Source organism: Suricata suricatta, chromosome 6, assembly GCF_006229205.1.
Source record: "Suricata suricatta isolate VVHF042 chromosome 6, meerkat_22Aug2017_6uvM2_HiC, whole genome shotgun sequence".
Classification (NCBI taxonomy): domain Eukaryota; kingdom Metazoa; phylum Chordata; class Mammalia; order Carnivora; family Herpestidae; genus Suricata; species Suricata suricatta.
In genome coordinates, this window is record NC_043705.1 from 10,375,010 (window position 1) to 10,392,019 (window position 17,010).

The window sequence follows — 17,010 nt, forward strand, 5'->3', positions numbered from 1 at the left end:
CCCCCCGCATTGATTTTTCAGACAGCTTTATTGTGGGAGCCGCCACATCCCGTTTCTCTTAATCGGGTCGTCTTCCCCAGTGGATGTAAAAACGAAAAACTCATTTTTTCTTTCGAGTAACAATTACTTTATATCAGTCGTGGGTGAAAAGGTTACGTGCCGCTTTATGGACGAGAAAGGTGGAAATGATTTTAGACTTTCCAGTGGGAGGTAAACCTCCCATCAAATGGAAATCTATTTTGGACACTCAGAATATTTCCCTTTGAATCTATTTTGGACGCTCAGAACAGTATCTTCCTTTGAGTTGGGTGTCACGTTTTCGGAGAAATGAAATAGGATGTGAATATTCTGGTTTCTTTGCCCTGAAGTGCGGCTGTCTCCCAAATTTGAGAAAATCGTGGCATGATGTGGGCTTCTATTAAATATTTATTGAATGATGCAGCAAGAAACACTTGAAAGACCCATCACCCACGGTGGTAAAGTCAACTGGATGTAATGCTATTGTCACGGACTGTTAAAGTCACTCAGTGTCACTTTAGAGGGGGAATACATTTTTATTTGGTGAAAATAAGTGAATTAACTCGATGTTGATGTTCTGGGTGTTTCCTGTGGTTGAAATGATTGTACAAGGTCTAGGAGTACTTTCACATTTGACTGTAAAATGGCAGGGAGGCTGAATATAGATTCATGGCACCTGCAGTTTGGGAGGGGTGTGTGTGTGTGTGTGTGTACACACATGCATAGGCGGGAGCTACCTACAGAGGGTTGGGAAAACTGGCATGAAGTCATCTAACCTTTCTAGCTGTGATAACTCAGTGTTTCTCGTGGAGAATAATGCACTTATAATGGTGCTTTCTAGTCTTCCCCACCCTTTCAATATTCATACAGTGCTTTTAAGAGAACCACTTGGTAACCTAGCTCCGGGAGATGAAGCATTTTTGCTACATTATAGTTGCAGCCTGTGAAACATGGTCACATTTAATGTAGAAAATTGCTGATGGTTCAGCTTGTAAATAGACTTCAAGGAAGCTTTCGCCGACATGCTGGCGGACCCAGCTTTTGCCAGCTCCTGTTATTTGCACAGTTAGCTGTGCTCAGCTAAGAACAGTGTTTCCTTCTCAGTGTGCCGTGTTCTTCCCTTTGCTGTAGTGATCTGCTTGTAGGATTTCTCAGAAGCCCTCAATCAGTGAATTCATGATGATTTGTTTAACTGAAGTATCATGGTCCCCTCACATTTTGTGCTGATTTTCTCATACTTCGGCTTGTTTTTTTTAAATGTTAATTTTTGAGAGAGACACAGCGTATGAGTGGGGGAGGGGCAGAGAGAGAAGGAGACACAGAATCTGAAGTAGGCTCCAGGCTCTGACCTGGCAGTACAGAGCCTGACGCGGGGCCCGAACCCATGAACTGTGAGATCATGACCTGAGCTGAGGTCGGCTGCTTAGTGGACTGAGCCACCCAGGTGCCTCTCTCATTCTTCTGTTTTAACCATTTCTAGGCTGTGGGTGTTGGGGGGAGGGGGTTGATGGTATGGAATGCTGTTGCCAAAAAGAAATTTCAGGAGCACCTGGGTGGCTCAGTTCATTAAGCACCCGACTTCGGCTCAGGTCACCATCTCATAGTTCATGGGTTTGAGCCCCTCGTGGGGATCTGTGCTGACAGCTAGCTCAGAGCCTAGAGCCTGCTTCAGATTCTGTCTCCCTCTCTCTCTGACCCTCCCCTGCTCACGCTGTTTCTCTCTCTTTCAAAAAATAAATAAAACATTAAAAACATTTTTTTTAAAAAAAGGAACTTAAGATTGAAAACCTGAATTCTTAATTCTTTTGGAAGTTTAAACACATGTACTTATTTTGATTCTGATTTCTTTTCCCCAACTCAAGGTTACCATTAAGAATATTGAAAGAGAGCTCATTTGCCCCGCATGCAAGGAGCTGTTTACGCACCCGTTGATTCTCCCTTGCCAACACAGTATCTGTCATAAGTGTGTGAAAGAACTCTTGCTGACGCTCGATGACTCCTTCAATGATGTGGGATCGGACAACTCCAACCAGAGCAGTCCTCGACTCCGGCTCCCCTCTCCCAGCATGGACAAGATTGACCGAATTAGCAGACCAGGTACGTCGTGGGAGCTTGGGGTCCAAGAGTTTCTGCTGTGTTTGTGGAAGTTATTTTTGCCACTTTGAGGGTTGATTTCCAGGTGAATAGATTAAAACTAGTTGCAAAGAAACCCTTCCCGCTTTGAAAATGTCAACATGAACTCCTTGCTGTCCTGGTACGCGCTAAAAGTCGGGTTGTTAGAGCCCTTATTAACTGTATTTTAGGGGATGTTCAGGCCCTCTGGTGTCCCTTATATGAGCGATGGAGTGATGGCGCACAGGGGTACTTGCTAGGGAACATCTGGCTCTGAGAATGGGTAAATAAATATGCCAGATTGAGATGAGGTTCCATAACGACTACTCCTAAAAGGCATTATAGTTGGGTTATTTGGTATCATTTTGCTCTACCTGAGGATTCTCTCTTCTTCAGCCATTTTTAATCCATGCTTTTCAAAGAAGGATTTTGAATATCAATATCAATAGTGGCGGAATTCCGTAGTAATGATAGTAGATCTGGATGTGGGGCACATTGACACCGCCAGAGGCCTTAGCCAGAGGGTAAATTGTTTCCCCTTGGGATGGTGTTTCTTTCTTCTGGACATTCGTTCTAGGATTCGGGTAGATCAAAATTAATTTGAAATCCCTGAGAAGAGGGCCACTGAGAATTTCAGGGCCAAAATCAGCAGTGAGGAAAGACCAAGGGGAGGCAGAGCTTTAGGTAGAAATACTGCAGTGTCACATTGGGCTCCCCCTTTCTTTGGAGGAGGGTCCTTGGGTGGTGATGGCACCAGACTGTTGGGCTTCAGTGCTGCCCCATTTGGGCTTTGAGGTTTGAACTTTGGTCCTTTAAGCCACTGTGTTTATTTCTACCTCTTGTAGTGTAGGAAAGAGTTTTTTAATCTTACATATTAAAAAAACCTATCAGAAGAGCATCTCCTTATTTGCATTCAGCGAATGCTGTCTGTTCTAAGAGTCGTATCAGGCTGTTTTAAAAACATGTATTTTGCTTTAAATGGTAATCACGAATTCCTTGGAAGATCATTTTGCACATATAAAAACTGAGAAGCCTGTATAAAATGAGGAGCAGTAAGTAGGTGGGATGCGGAGTGTGAGGTCAGAGAGGGTGATGCCCATTGTGCAGTCATCACTTGTAAGTTTCCCACCCTGCTAAGTGCTGTCACCCGGAGGAGGGAGGAGAGACAGATTTCAGTAGCTTGGAATCACCTGCCAGCGAAAACAGAGATATTCTGTGGGTAGATCCTCGTTGGCTAATGAGGGATCCCTGACTGACCAAGTTTAGCAGACATCATTCAAAGGAATTTTAGTCCTGTACTACTGTTTCTCTAATTAGACCGAGCTTACCAACGTAGTTTACGCAATCCTGTATCTTCCGCAGAGCTTTAATCTTAACACTCCGTGGGTTTTTAGATGTGATTCATACGGAGAATGAATGAAACACAGATGAAGTATGTATCTAACTAGATGAGATATGGCTAATTGTTATTTAGGAGCTCACCTGACAGAGTACTTGGTGGACGTTTAATAAATACTTGTGGAGTGGCTGTCGAGTGACAGAGCTCTCTGCTGAAGGATTCCTACAGAGCATGCCGTAGCGGCTTTTATTCAGTAATGGATCATGTGCCGGGGCGGGAGTGGGGGGCTGGGTGAGAAAGCCCTTCTGTGAAAAGCAGTTCCCAGAAATCAGAGGATTTAACTCGGAGTGGGGAGGCCGCAGGAGATGACATCGGTCTTATGGAAGAGAACAGTCTTCACACACAGGTTCCCCATCAGTGAGTCGTGAAACGGGAATGCAGATTCCAGCTCAGGGTGAAAGAAACACACACCGCAGGCTTTCCCGGCGATGGGATTGTCAAATCCCTGTCCCTGGAAGTGTTCAAATGAGGAGGGTTCAGATTTAGATGCTGCAGTGGCCCAATAAACGCATTAGCAAGGCAGGCCCCCAGCATAATAAATACAGGAACCTCTTTCATTTCACTCGATACAGAGATAGTCAAGATTTCATTTTCCCATTAACTCAGCTACCGTAAGGAGCCCAGCAGCCTAGGTAAGAGGAGCCGGCTGTGTTCAGGCTTCCCCTGTTAGACACAGTAGCGCGTGGTTCCGGACCGTAGACTAGAATGGACGCCTTGTCCAGGGGGCCGTAGCCACTTGGCACTGGTGGGTCCCCCCTTCCCACCCCCCACCCAAGAGCCTGATAGTGGGTTTGACTTGTGATCTGTCTTTTACCTGTTGGAAGTTAACTCAGATCATTTGAAAACCATGCCAGCTCAACAGGATAGGGCAGCCAAAACACGTCTTTGACCCTGACCCATCCAGTGGGCCATCGGTATTTGGAGTCTTTGTTTTCAACACTGGATGAGTGACTGCCATTTGCAGATACTTGGGTGGTGGGTCGAACCAGTTACGTACATCAGCAGCCAGTTCTATGTCTGCATCTCATTCATTCATTCAGCAAATACTTAATGTACCTGCTGGCTGCCAGACATGGCCAGATGCTGAAGATCCGTCCCTCCTTTCTTAAGAAGCACGCAGTCCAGCATCGTACAGGGCTCAGAACACAGTCCTCCATCACAAAGAGCGTACAGAGCGAATCGACAAATACACATGAAGCACTCAGAGGATGGGGAGTAATCACTCCTGAAATGAGTGCAGATTTTAGGATCGCCCTTCTTTTCACGATGCCAGTTTTAAATGAATAGCAGTCACTGGATTACAAATGTAACGCTACCCTCCATTTATGGGGCCTTTGCCTTTAATTTCTCTTTGGAGAGGTTGAAAGAGAAATTCATAGGAAAGTAATGCCCCCCCCACCTTTTCCCTTCTGGGAGGTTTTTAAATTTTTTTTCATCATTTAGACATACTTAGGGAGGAAATCCTATTCTGAGCAATTGGTGTCGGAGGAGCAGATTTCTAAAGATTAGTTTTGCTCTTGGTTTAACAAAGGGATTGATGAGGCCAGGACTGTCCTGCACAGTAGCCACGAGCCACATGTGCCCGTCAGAACTGAGAAGTGCTGGAAGTATAAAATACACTCTGATTGTCACACCCTTAGGATGAAAAAAATACAATATGTCTCTAATGATTTTTATCTCTGCATTTTGAGGTGATAGTATTTTGGATATATTGGGTGAAATAAATAACATGTATTATTAAAATTAATTTCACTTGTTTCTTTTTAATTAATCTGGCCACTAGAAAATTTTTAAAAAACCTTATGTTTTTTAATTTATTTTTGAGAGACAGAGAGAGACAGAGCATGAGTGAGGAAGGGGCAGACACAGAATCTGAAACAGGCTCCAGGCTCTGAGCTGTCAGCACAGAGCCCGACGTGGGGCTCGAACCCACAAACCACAAGATCATGACCTGAGCCGAAGTCAGAGGCTTAACCGACTGAGCCACCCGGGTACCCACCCCCTAGTCAGCCCCACTTACGGCCCTGTGCTGACAGCTCAGAGCCTGGAGCCTGCTTCAGATTCTGTGTCTCTCTCTCTCTCTGACCCTCCCCTGCTCGCACTGTTTCTGTCTCTCAAAAATAAATAAAAGATATAAAAGAAAATTTTTTTTGATGCAAATTTGTAAGATCAAGTTTAGGCCTCTTAAGTGTTGCACCAACAATGATTTAATTCTGCTGAATGGTCTCACAATGGTGGTTTCATTAATACCACGTGTGCCAAGGAGAAACACATTTTCTTACTGTTAACTCAAGAATTGTGTTATGTGCGGGACACAGTTGCTGCTTTATCTTTTGTTAACAACTTGTGAATCTTCTCTTTGAAATTAAATCCTAAATCCAGCTTTCTGTTCATTGTTCACAGCGTCACAACGGAGATCTTTGGGGTGGAGAGGTAGAAAATGCTTTTATTGCTTGTGTGGCCGCAGGCAGTATAGTGTTAGATTCAAATTGAGTAACCGTGTATTCGTAAAGTTTTTAAACATCAGTGGTCAAGTGTTCGAAATTCTGTAGAACGTGAACAAATTGGGGCTGAGCGACTTAAAGGTCAACGGGACTAAATTTCCACACGAGGTCTGGTGTTTTTCACGAGAGCGCTGATTCTTAGCGCCTCTGTTGTATCAATCCGCATGACAAGAGACTTTTGAGAAAATGACATGTCATCGTGGATCACCTTAACAACCCTTTACATTTGGTTTACTTCGTGGAATAAAGCTCGTATTCCCGGCCTTGCTGCCACCGTGAGGACCTTAAATCGGCCAGTGCCTTCTTTCGTATTTAAACGTTTGCCAAAAGGCATCGGTAATTTTTTTGTACAGGCTTAGCTTGCTTTATGCCTCGGGTGCCTTTCCTTTATTAATGTTTCAGCGTGTTTGAGTTTTAACATTGAGGTCTTACCCATTTGTGGGTAAATAACATAAACTACTCTCTTAGGTGTTCCAAAGCATCTGACTCCGTTTGAAAGATGGGCCAACGTACCTTACTAGAAAACATGTCTTTTTACTCCAGTTGACCTTTAAAGTAAAACTGGCTACTTTTCTTATAGAATGCTGGTGATACCATATATTTTTGGAGAAAATAATTACCTGGAATGTTATCCCTTTTCTGTCTTCCTTACCTTCCTGTCTGCATGCCTCCATTTACAGACCTTCTGGTTACTTGTAAAAGCCACATGTAATCCTCTCTCTTATAGGCTTTAGTGAGTCCCTGAGAGTTTTAAGTGTTGAGATTTAGTAAATAGGAGGAAAGGCAAGAGCAGTTGGCTTAAAAAAAAGTACCCTTAGTACTCAAAGGGTAGTGGTACCGCATGGGCATCAGATGGTCAGAATGTGCAGTGAAACAGTGAGGTGGCCGCGCAGTCCAAGCCTCTAGAAGCCCAGCAGGAACATCCCGCCTAGCGGGAGGCTCAGAGGTCACCGTGGGGAAGGTGACTGTGGCCAGAATACGTGGGACAGGGTGCAGCTGCAACATGTTTGAACCTGTAATGAATTGAATTGGTTTTGAAATACTTCCTTTTCTCTTTGATATTGAAACGATAAATCCTGATGACCGGGAAGCTAATTTTGGGGGGAGATGTGCTTTACGCCAATTTGAAGATTGCTTTTTGGAGTCTTCATTTTAAAACTGTTCATGATTCATACTTGTTTAATCTGTCTTTGAAGTAAAGGTATATGGGGAAAAGAATGGATTCTGCAAAGTGACCGTGTTCAAATAATCCCCATATACGGTCGGCCCCATAAATGCAGTTCAACATTTATAACTGCATTGCTTGGCCTGGATTGCTTTCTTACCTTTCAAAGCCATCATTACTTTTTCTTTTTCATTATGTCATGCTGTTGAGGAGTATTATCCAATGGAACATTTCTACGTTCATGGGAACGTACGTTTGACCCAGCAGTGAACAGTATGGGAGCCGGCAGTCACATATGGCTCTTGAGAATTTGAAATGTGGCTAGCGCACCTGAGGAGCTGAAGTTTTTTTTATGTTTATTTATTTTAGGGGGGGCAGCGTGAGTGGGGAAGGGTCGGAGAGAGAGGGAGACACAGAATCCGAAGCAGGCTCCAGGCTCTGAGCTGTCAGCGCAGAGCCCGACGCGGGGCTCGAACCCAGGAACGTGAGATCATGACCTGAGCCGAAGCTGGATGCTTAACAGACTGAGCCACCCCGGAGCCCCTAGGAACTGAATCTTTGATTTAAATTTAAATAGTGATGTTTGGTTAAGTGTTTACTATGGTAGACAGCACAGTTATAGAGAGGAAAAAGTTGACTCTTAGTTCCCCTGTGTTGATTTTTTTTTTACTAGATTTACTTCCTAGAATATATTTAGACCTGTTCTGTTTCCTTATTGCCTGAACATATGTCCTATTGTGTGTTTTTGAAAAAACAGTGGTAGAAGTCCAAGACAAATGAAATAAAATATAAAAGCCTTAGCATTGGCCAAAAAACATGAGAACTTTTTAAAGATCTGTTTAGGAAAACAGCTGAGATTTATTGATTTAATATTTTGTCTGATTTATGAAAGTTAGTGTGATGCTTGACACCTTATTTTTGTTAAAAAAAAAAAAGTTAAGAGAGGTTTACAGAAAAGGGACACAACATCTTTTTTGAAATTTCTGAACATGGATGCCACAATCCGGGTGTCACCAGTATACAGGTTAAAGCATGACTTTGTGATCGTGATTTAATTTGGTTTGATCCTGTTCCATAAACTGATCGCAACCTTCAATTCATAAAACCAGTAATAACCCATTTTTTCTAACATTGTCTGTTGGGATTCTCCATTTTAATTTGTCACCTGGTTCACACGTGGAAGCATGCAGTTAAATGTGACTTTCCATTACTTTCAACTTGACCACTGCACTAGATCACATCTAAAACTGTTTGGCTTGCTTTGTTTCCCTGACTGAAATTTTCATTGGCATGTGTCCTAAAAGGGGCTTTGCTGCTGATTTCGTTCTATGGCTGCCGTGTTGTGAAATACCTCGGACTGTCTTGCATGTCTTGAAAATTATTAGAATGTGCTTTAGAATTTTCAAATTGTTATGGGAAGCTTTTTCGTTTGGTATGTATTTTTGTGTGTGTGTTGAGGTTGTAAAGGTTAAAATATCCTTACGTGAAGAGACTCCCGATATTCTGCATGTTCGTTGTGTAAGTAGTTTTGGGGACCCAGTGCACTCTTAGCATGCTGTAAAGTCACTTCCGATGGAGAGTATTGTGGGCTGATTGCTAAATTTTACCCTTCGTGGTACGACGGCAGACATATCTGAAGACAGTCTTTTCAGTGATGATAGTAACATGCCCAGACGTTACTAATGTAGCTGTGGAAAGACCTTTTCTGAATGGGATCTATTGAGTTTACCCACTCATTTCCATACTGGATACACAGCAAAGTGAAGGAAGGCTGTAGGTTACAAGGTTTGTATTTATATTTAGGTGATTTTGTGGGCAGCCAACACTACATACTCTAAGGGTAGATTTATAAATGAGAGCGGGGAATTAATGGTATGCACACACCTAGATTAAAGAGACAACCCCAGATTCTCGTGAACCTGTGAGTAAAGACAGTCATGTCTTGGTTTCTTGATCTATTAAAATCTGGATAATATCTTTTTAAAATCTGGATAATATTGAACCAAAGTGTTCTATTTAAGATCATTCAGTGTATTATGTATAGATTGGAAAATTATTTGTAATACTTTCTGGGTAGCTTTTGGCTAATTACTGAATTAAGTAATTTTAATGATTCTTTTTTTCAGGTCATAAGAAGATTCTAAATGGTTGGTCCCTCTTAAAGTCACTAGAATCTAGGTCTATGGATGAGCTTTTCACTCTTTTATAGATTGCACTCAATTAAGTAATGACTTTGCCTACCCAGATAAAACAATACTACCGTGGGAAACTCTTTTGCAGTGGTCCTTAACCGTTTTGTGGTTGTGTATTTGTTTGAGAATCTGATCACAGCTATGGATTGTTGCACCAGAAAATAAGCAAAGGTATATAGATGCAAAATCTTGCGTACAATGTCAAAGAATTTGCCGAATGATTTGGATCTTTCTGGAGCCCATCCATGGAGCACTGGTTAGGGACTCCTGTTCATTGATGTCTGAACTCATTTCCTGTTCCTTTGCCAAGACTGTCTTCATTTAAATGAAAACCAAATTACTTCCGATATGATATATAGAAATAATTATATATAATTTGATAATTTCATAAAACTCCTTACCCTGTGTAGTATTGTATTACATGTTTTTTCCCATATATGTTTGATTTGATGTGGTTTTGTGTGGGGTTTACTATACAGGATTTTCCTTTACGCTTTGATTTAATACCTGTTTAATAATTTCGGCTTGTCTTTTGCATACCAAAGAAAAACAAGCATGAAGCATTTTCAGAATACGGACTGATTCAAGTGGAGCCGCTTTGAGTTATTATTTCGGGGGTGGGGATATATCTGTAGATCTCTCTCTTTCCAAAACGTCTCTCCTGTTTTCTTCTTTCTGTTCCTTTTCCTACTGACTTAACTAAACAAGGACTTCAATTACACAGGCTGGAAGCGCTGCTCCCTGACCCCTAGGACCACCACTTTTCCTTGCCCGGGCTGTGAGCACGATGTGGATCTTGGAGAACGGGGAATCAACGGTCTGTTTCGCAACTTCACCTTGGAGACCATTGTTGAGAGGTACCGGCAGGCGGCCAGGGCGGCCACCGCCATCATGTGTGACCTTTGCAAGCCCCCACCCCAGGAGTCCACAAAAAGTTGCATGGACTGTAGCGCGAGCTATTGCAACGAGTGCTTCAAGATTTACCACCCGTGGGGGACCGCGAAAGCTCAGCACGAGTATGTGGGCCCGACCACCAACTTCAGACCCAAGGTGAGAGAAGTTCTGATTTAGGCAGAGAATCAGGGTTACAAAAGGAATTAACGAGACTAGAGCTTGACAGCAAGGGGTGCCTGGGTGGCGGCTCAGTCAGTTGAGTGTCCGACTCTTGATTTCGGCTCAGGTCATGCTCTCTCAGGTTCAAGAGTTCGAGCCCTGTGTCCGGTTCTGCACTGACAGTGCGGAGCCTGCTTGGGATTCTCTTTCTCTCCGCCACTGACCTGCTTGTACTGTCTTTTTCTCTCTCTCAAAAGAAATAAACATTAAAAAAAACAACTTGACAGTAAGAACGGAAATAACTTGAAAAACCTGTATGGAAGGGGCACCTGGGCTGGCTCAGTCAGTGGTCTAGAGTTCCAGCCACATGTTGGGCATAGAGCTTACTTAAAAATAACTATATAGATAAACTGGATGTGTTCATACACATAGAAATGTGGATGTTAAGATAAAATAAGGACATTTTTTTAAAAAGCCTGTACAAGAAATCAAGGCCTGGTATTTGGAGTTAATTTAGTCTGTTGGTAAACATCCCCGTGGCCTAAAGGCAGTATTCCGGCTCACCGTGTTACAGCGGTGCAGTGCGGCACGGTGCGCAGAGGCTCATGGGAGACTGCGCAGATAGTTCGGGAAAGGCTGGTTCTCTTCAAGACTGAAATGATTGTCAGGTTCAAAGGCTTTTGTGCCTTAATGTGTTGGGCTCACAGTTGTCCAAAAGATTTGGTTGGGAAACAGTTTTCTGACATTGGTAGTTAAGCCACAGTTGTGCTCTTAGTAAGTAGGAGGAAGGACTACCTCATGGTTTGAAGCTTGTGGCATAGTGTTTATGTATCTCAGGTGGAATTTACATTTCTTGACTGTGCTGGGCAATGTCTGCGATCTGGCTCAAAGGGATGACGCGTCGTCGTTTGCCCTGCGTTGTGACCGACAGGCGGAGTGTTTGGACATCCTCGCCAACACTGCTTTCTGATTACATAGATTTAAAACCACTAGTTGTTTCTTTGGTTAAAGTTCTTCTTCATTACAACATAATAACTTGTGTATGAAAATCTGTTGATGTTCTTGAGCCCAAAACTTTCTTCTTTCTTTAATTTGTAATCGAAGAATCGAAAAAAAGAAATCCCAAAAGTTATCTTGAAACTAGGAGCTGGGTATTTGTTATGTTATTTTTTTTAACATTTACTTATTTTAAGAGATAGAGTTTATTTTGTGTGTGCAAGTAGGGGACAGAGGATCCAAAGCAGGCTCTGCTGACAGCAGAGAGCCTGATGCAGGGCTCGAACCCACGAACCACGAGATCATGGCCTGAGCCAAAGTCAGACTAGCTTAACTGAGTGAGCCAGCCAGGTGCGCCCCCATCAGTATTTTATTTTATTATTTTATTTTATTTATTTTTATTTTTATTTTCAGGGCACCTGGGTGGATCAGTCGGTTGAGCGTCCGGCTTCAGCTCAGGTCATGATTTCGCAGTTCATGGGTTCGAGCCCCATGTAGGGCTCTGTGCTGACAGCTAGCTCAGAGCTTGGAGCAGGTCTTCAGATTCTGTGTTTCCCTCTCTCTGGCCCTCCCCTGCTCATACTGTCTCTCTCTCTCTCTCTCAAAAATAAATAAAAAACATTAAAAAAAACTTTTAATTTAATTTTATTTTACAGTTATTTTATTTTATAATTATTTAATTATTTTACTTTATTTTTGAGAAAGAATGTGAGTGGGGGAGGGGTGCAGAGGGAGAGAGAGAGAGGGAGAGGGGAGAGAGAGGGGGAGGGAGGGAGAGGTGGGGGGGGTTGAGGAGTCACAGACCCTGAAGCAGGCGCCAGGCAGCTTCTAGCTGTCAGCACAGAGCCTGATGTGGGGCTTGAACTCATGAACCACGAGATCATTACCTGAGCCGAAGTTGGGTGCTTAACTGGCCGAGCCACCCAGGTGTCCCATCGTTTTTTTCTTTCTTTCTTTCTTTTTTTTTTTTTTTTTTTAAGTAAACTCTGCACCTAGTGTGAGGCTTGAAGCTGCGTCCCTGAGGCCCTGCTCTGCTGACTAAGCCCGCGCCCTCTCACAGCCTGTGAGGTGGGGCCGGGCTGGTAGATTAGAACAGAAACAGTCTGCGCTTTCTTGCCTTTTAAACTTCCATGCTCGTTTTTTCAGACCGTGTTAGTGCGGCAACAGATTTCTCAAAGAAATTTTAACTCCCTTTTATGTTCCTTATCTCATTTTAAATGCTCCAGGTTGTAGGCTTTTAGAAACATTGATGCCTTCGGGGCGCCTGGGGACTCAGTCAGTAGAGCCCAGGACTCTGGAAGTCGGGGTCATGAGTTCAAACTCTACACTGAGCAGGGAGCCTACTTAAAAAGAAAAAAAAATACACACACACACACACACACACACACACACACACGTATATATAAATATGCCATCGGCTTTGTGTTTCAATGTCTCTTTTAGAAGATCAATTAAATTGATTAGTACTATTCCATTATGAAAGAAGCTGTGATTATTAAATGAATTATATTAGGTTATATTAGGACTTAGGAACTCCTGAAATCTTGAGTAACATTTTCAGAGTCTAAATTGCAGACTTAATTCTGTTTACGAATGTAATGAAACCTTGATAAAAAAGAACTGAAGAAATAGGAGTCAGTTATATATTGAGGAAGATATTACTTCCCTTCAAGTCATTGGAATTCCTCAAAATAGTGAAAGGCGTCCCTTGTAGAGTATTTGCCAATAACTTTGAGTTCTTGTCATCATTCTTTGCAGAAAGCCAAATTTTATACCTTATCTTAAAGGTGATGGCTTTTGGGGTGCCTGGCTGGCTCAGACGGTAGAGCTTGTGACTCTCGATCTTGGGGTTGTAGGTTCGAGCCCCACGTTGGATGTAGAGAATTAAAATTAAATTGAAAAAATCTTTTAAAATGTTTTAATGTTTACTTTTGAGAGAGAGAGAGTGCAAGCAGGGGAAGCACTGAGAGAGAGAGACAGAGCATGAGCATAGCAGGGGAGGGGCAGAGAGAGAGGGAGACTCAGAATCTGAAGCAGGCTCCAGGCTGTGAGCTGTCAGCACAGAGCCCGATGTGGGGCTCGAACTCATGAACCACAAGATCATGACCTGGGGTGAAGTCGGATGCCTAACTGACTCAGCCACGCAAATGCCCCAGATTGAAAAAAATCATTATAATATAAAATATAAAAATCATAAGCATAGTGGCCCTGAAAAGTAATACAGTGCTATATATTAGCTCTGCTGGAATTAAGATAATGAATAAATAAATGCACGTAATGGCTTTGAGAACGTAGACACTGAAGAATTTGAAATTATTTCAGCTCTTTTTCTCCTGGACCTGCATATTGGTATTAAGACTTTTCATATTGGTCGTTTTCTTTTTGTGTTAGTGTTAGCAAACCAATTAATTGTGGCACAAAATCTGAACCGTCAGAGCCACGGATAACTTTTTGGTTTCACTGACACACTAGTCTAAAGGCATCTTCTTCATGTACAATTTCAAACATGCCGACGATGATAGTTTTCAGAGTAAAGAAGGTAGAAGCTTAAATCAGAAAAATCACAGTTCTTAAAACAAAACAAAACAAAGAAAACAAGTGAAAAACAATTCTAAGTTCGGTCATTGTGTGCATGATTAATATGTTAAAGCAAATATCTGGAAGTAGGTAACTCATAAAGTGTTCCAAGACTCCTTAGTAACATTTCTTTCTTTTATTATTTTTTTTAAAGATTTTATTTTTATGTCATCTCTATACCCAACGTGGGGCTTGAACCCACAACCCTGAGATCAGGCGTGCCCTGCTCCACCGCCTGAGTCAGCCAGGTGCATATTTCTTGTGAGGATGCTGAAGCCATGGGTGTACCCATCAGTTATTTGCTCTGGGACCTTACAAAACTGTGGGTCATGGTCTTTAGGAATTGCCTAGTCGGTGTGGCCGGGGGGCCTTTGTGGCCTGGTTAAGCCTGTAGGTCTGATAGGAATGAAATGTTCACCTTCTTACCACCAAGTTTAAGGGCAGTAACATTTATATATTTAAGTGACCATTTGAACTCTCAAACTGAAGCATAGGAATTCTAATACAGAGAATTTTCCTGTGATCCACCAAATGTTCTTAGGCTGCTGCTTTTTTCACTTGTATGTATTTCCGTGGCTTTATTTGGTGATTGTGTAAAGCCCGTCTTTGTCCCTTGGGGACTTTGAATATCCTGCAAGCTGTGCCAACCCTTCATGGCACTTTTATTCTTTATTCAACAGATTTTAATGTGCCCAGAACATGAAACCGAGAGAATAAACATGTACTGTGAGTTGTGTCGAAGGCCAGTGTGTCATCTCTGTAAGCTGGGCGGGAATCATTCCAATCACCGGGTCACCACCATGAGCAGTGCCTACAAGACCTTGAAGGTGGGATTTGTGTCTTGGAACTCAGTTCTGGGTCTGCGTACCTTGGTTATACTTTGTGCCTTTCACTTTGTCTTCGTGAAATCATGGCTTGCTGTGTGGTCGTGTTTGACTGAAATGAGTTAATGTAAAAGGCCCCTCAGTGATCTACTACCATGGTGTTGTTAAGTGTTTTTCACCGGGTATTTCTTTGTTGTACTGAAGGGGAGGGGCAGAGAGAGAATGAATTATAAAATCTGAATGAAGACGCTCCCATTTGAATTGCTGTTCTTCCATTTGCTCAGAAACCTGAGGGGGAAGATTGGGAGCGACGTGGAGACAACAAAAATGTATTATTAATATAGTCCAGGTTTTTGACTAACCCGCGCATCGCTACCTTGTTCTCTTATCCAGCCTGCTTCTAATCTCTCCTGTGCCCTTGCGCCTCGGGGCTCCAGGCCAGTAACTGTTTACCCCGGGTTAATAATGAGTCTCCAGTTCTCAACACAGGCTGAAGAAGAAGAAGGGTATTGTGTGTAAAAAAAAAAATAATAGAAGGGAAACCCTGCCAGGCCTTTGTTAAACTTGTGCTCCTGTTTGTTTGTGTGTCTGATATGCTCTAACAGGAAAAGCTTTCAAAGGATATTGATTACCTTATCGGCAAGGAGAGCCAGGTGAAGAGTCAAATTTCTGAACTCAACTTGTTAATGAAAGAAACCGAGGTAAGTGCTAAACTGGTTTGCATATTTTTATTTATCCATCTAAAGAATGTGTTTCTCCATAGAACTGTGAGGGTAGCGGATGAGCTGGGCGTACAAGGTCGTGTTGGATTTCAGCCCTGCTTTTCTAGGATCAGGAAAACATGTCTAAGAACTCAGTTAAAATGTGAGATCCGTACCTGATAGGGGCAGGGATTAAATTATAGTGAAGCACAGGGCAGAGGATGACTCCCCCCTTCGCGTGGCAGTTATGGTCTCAGACGTAGTCACGGGAGGTAACTGATCGCTTTGCCAGTTACCAGTATTGTACGCAGTGAACAGGATGCATCTGTGTGTGCTTGGGACCAGGTTGATTTAAAAAGCCGGCCGTCCCTAAGTATATACCTGACATATGTTCACCAAAAGGTGCGTACCAGAATGTTCCATCTCTGCCTTGTTTGTAAGAGCCACAAAGTGGAAACTACCCACATATCCATCGGCAGTGGAATTTAAGCATCCATAGAATGAGTAGCTACAATGATACTCAACAGTGTAGCTGAGTCTTGCAATCGTATTAAAAGGAAAAGGCCAGACAGAAGGAGGACAGACTGCCTGATTCTGATTGTAAAAATACCAGCAGGGGTGAAACTGGATTCCCTTGTTAGAATTCACAGGCTTGTTGAAGGGTGGGGAGGGGGGGATGGGGTCTGAAAGGCCATAGGCATGGCGTCCGGGATCCTGGTGATGTTCCTTCATCTGGGCTTCACGCGTGTGTTTACACACCCTTGCATAAACCCCTTTGCATATGACACTTCAGTTAGAAAAAAAATGAAGAAAATTGATAGCATTTAAAAAATAAAGATAGCACTGGGTTGCTTCAAAATTCCAAATATTGGCTGATCTTGATGCCTGTTTCTTCTCTCTGTTTGAAACAAACCGAAGTGCCGTTACCGTCCTGATCACTGTGGAAGTTATGATGAAACAGAACAGTATCCTTGTCAGTGCGAGGCTGTTACTTCTCGAGATTTTATTTTCCAAAATGGGCTAAAAAATGAGAAATTATGCAAACTAGCACCATTCTTGCCAGCGCCGCCTTTGTTTTCAATATATTTTTTTCTAATATTCACTGATTGCTTTTACCACTTTAAGTTGTTTTTCCAGGTGCTTGAAAAGTGGGATTTTTGTTTCCCCTCTTTTTGTCTGATTGATAAACTTCTTTGTTTCGTATCATCCCCCAAACTTTGGTAAATTATCAGCTACCTGGTAGGTTGCCTCGGGGATGGTATCTCTGGTGATTTGAGGTTTGGTTTATTACTGGTCCTCAGTCATGCTACCCTTCTTTTTTTTTTTTTTATGTTTATTTTGAGAGAGAGAGCATGTGGGAAGGAAGAGCAGAGAGAGACACAGAGAATCCCAAGCAGGCTCTGTGTTGCCAGTGCAGAGCCTGACATGGGGCCTCATCCCGTGAACCATGAGATCATGACCTGAGCTGA

General features: G+C 42.7%; 1 protein-coding gene across 1 annotated transcript in view; it reads left to right on the forward strand.

Annotated features, from left to right (window-relative positions):
* The window catches only part of TRIM36 (tripartite motif containing 36), a 41,847-nt gene that overhangs the window by 11,044 nt on the left and 13,793 nt on the right, over nt 1–17,010 (forward strand). Inside the window, exons 2-5 of the mRNA XM_029941588.1 lie at nt 1,881–2,115; nt 10,115–10,440; nt 14,697–14,843; nt 15,446–15,541. Coding sequence (XP_029797448.1) covers nt 1,881–2,115; nt 10,115–10,440; nt 14,697–14,843; nt 15,446–15,541 — 804 coding nt within the window. The remainder of the gene's footprint in view (nt 1–1,880; nt 2,116–10,114; nt 10,441–14,696; nt 14,844–15,445; nt 15,542–17,010) is intronic.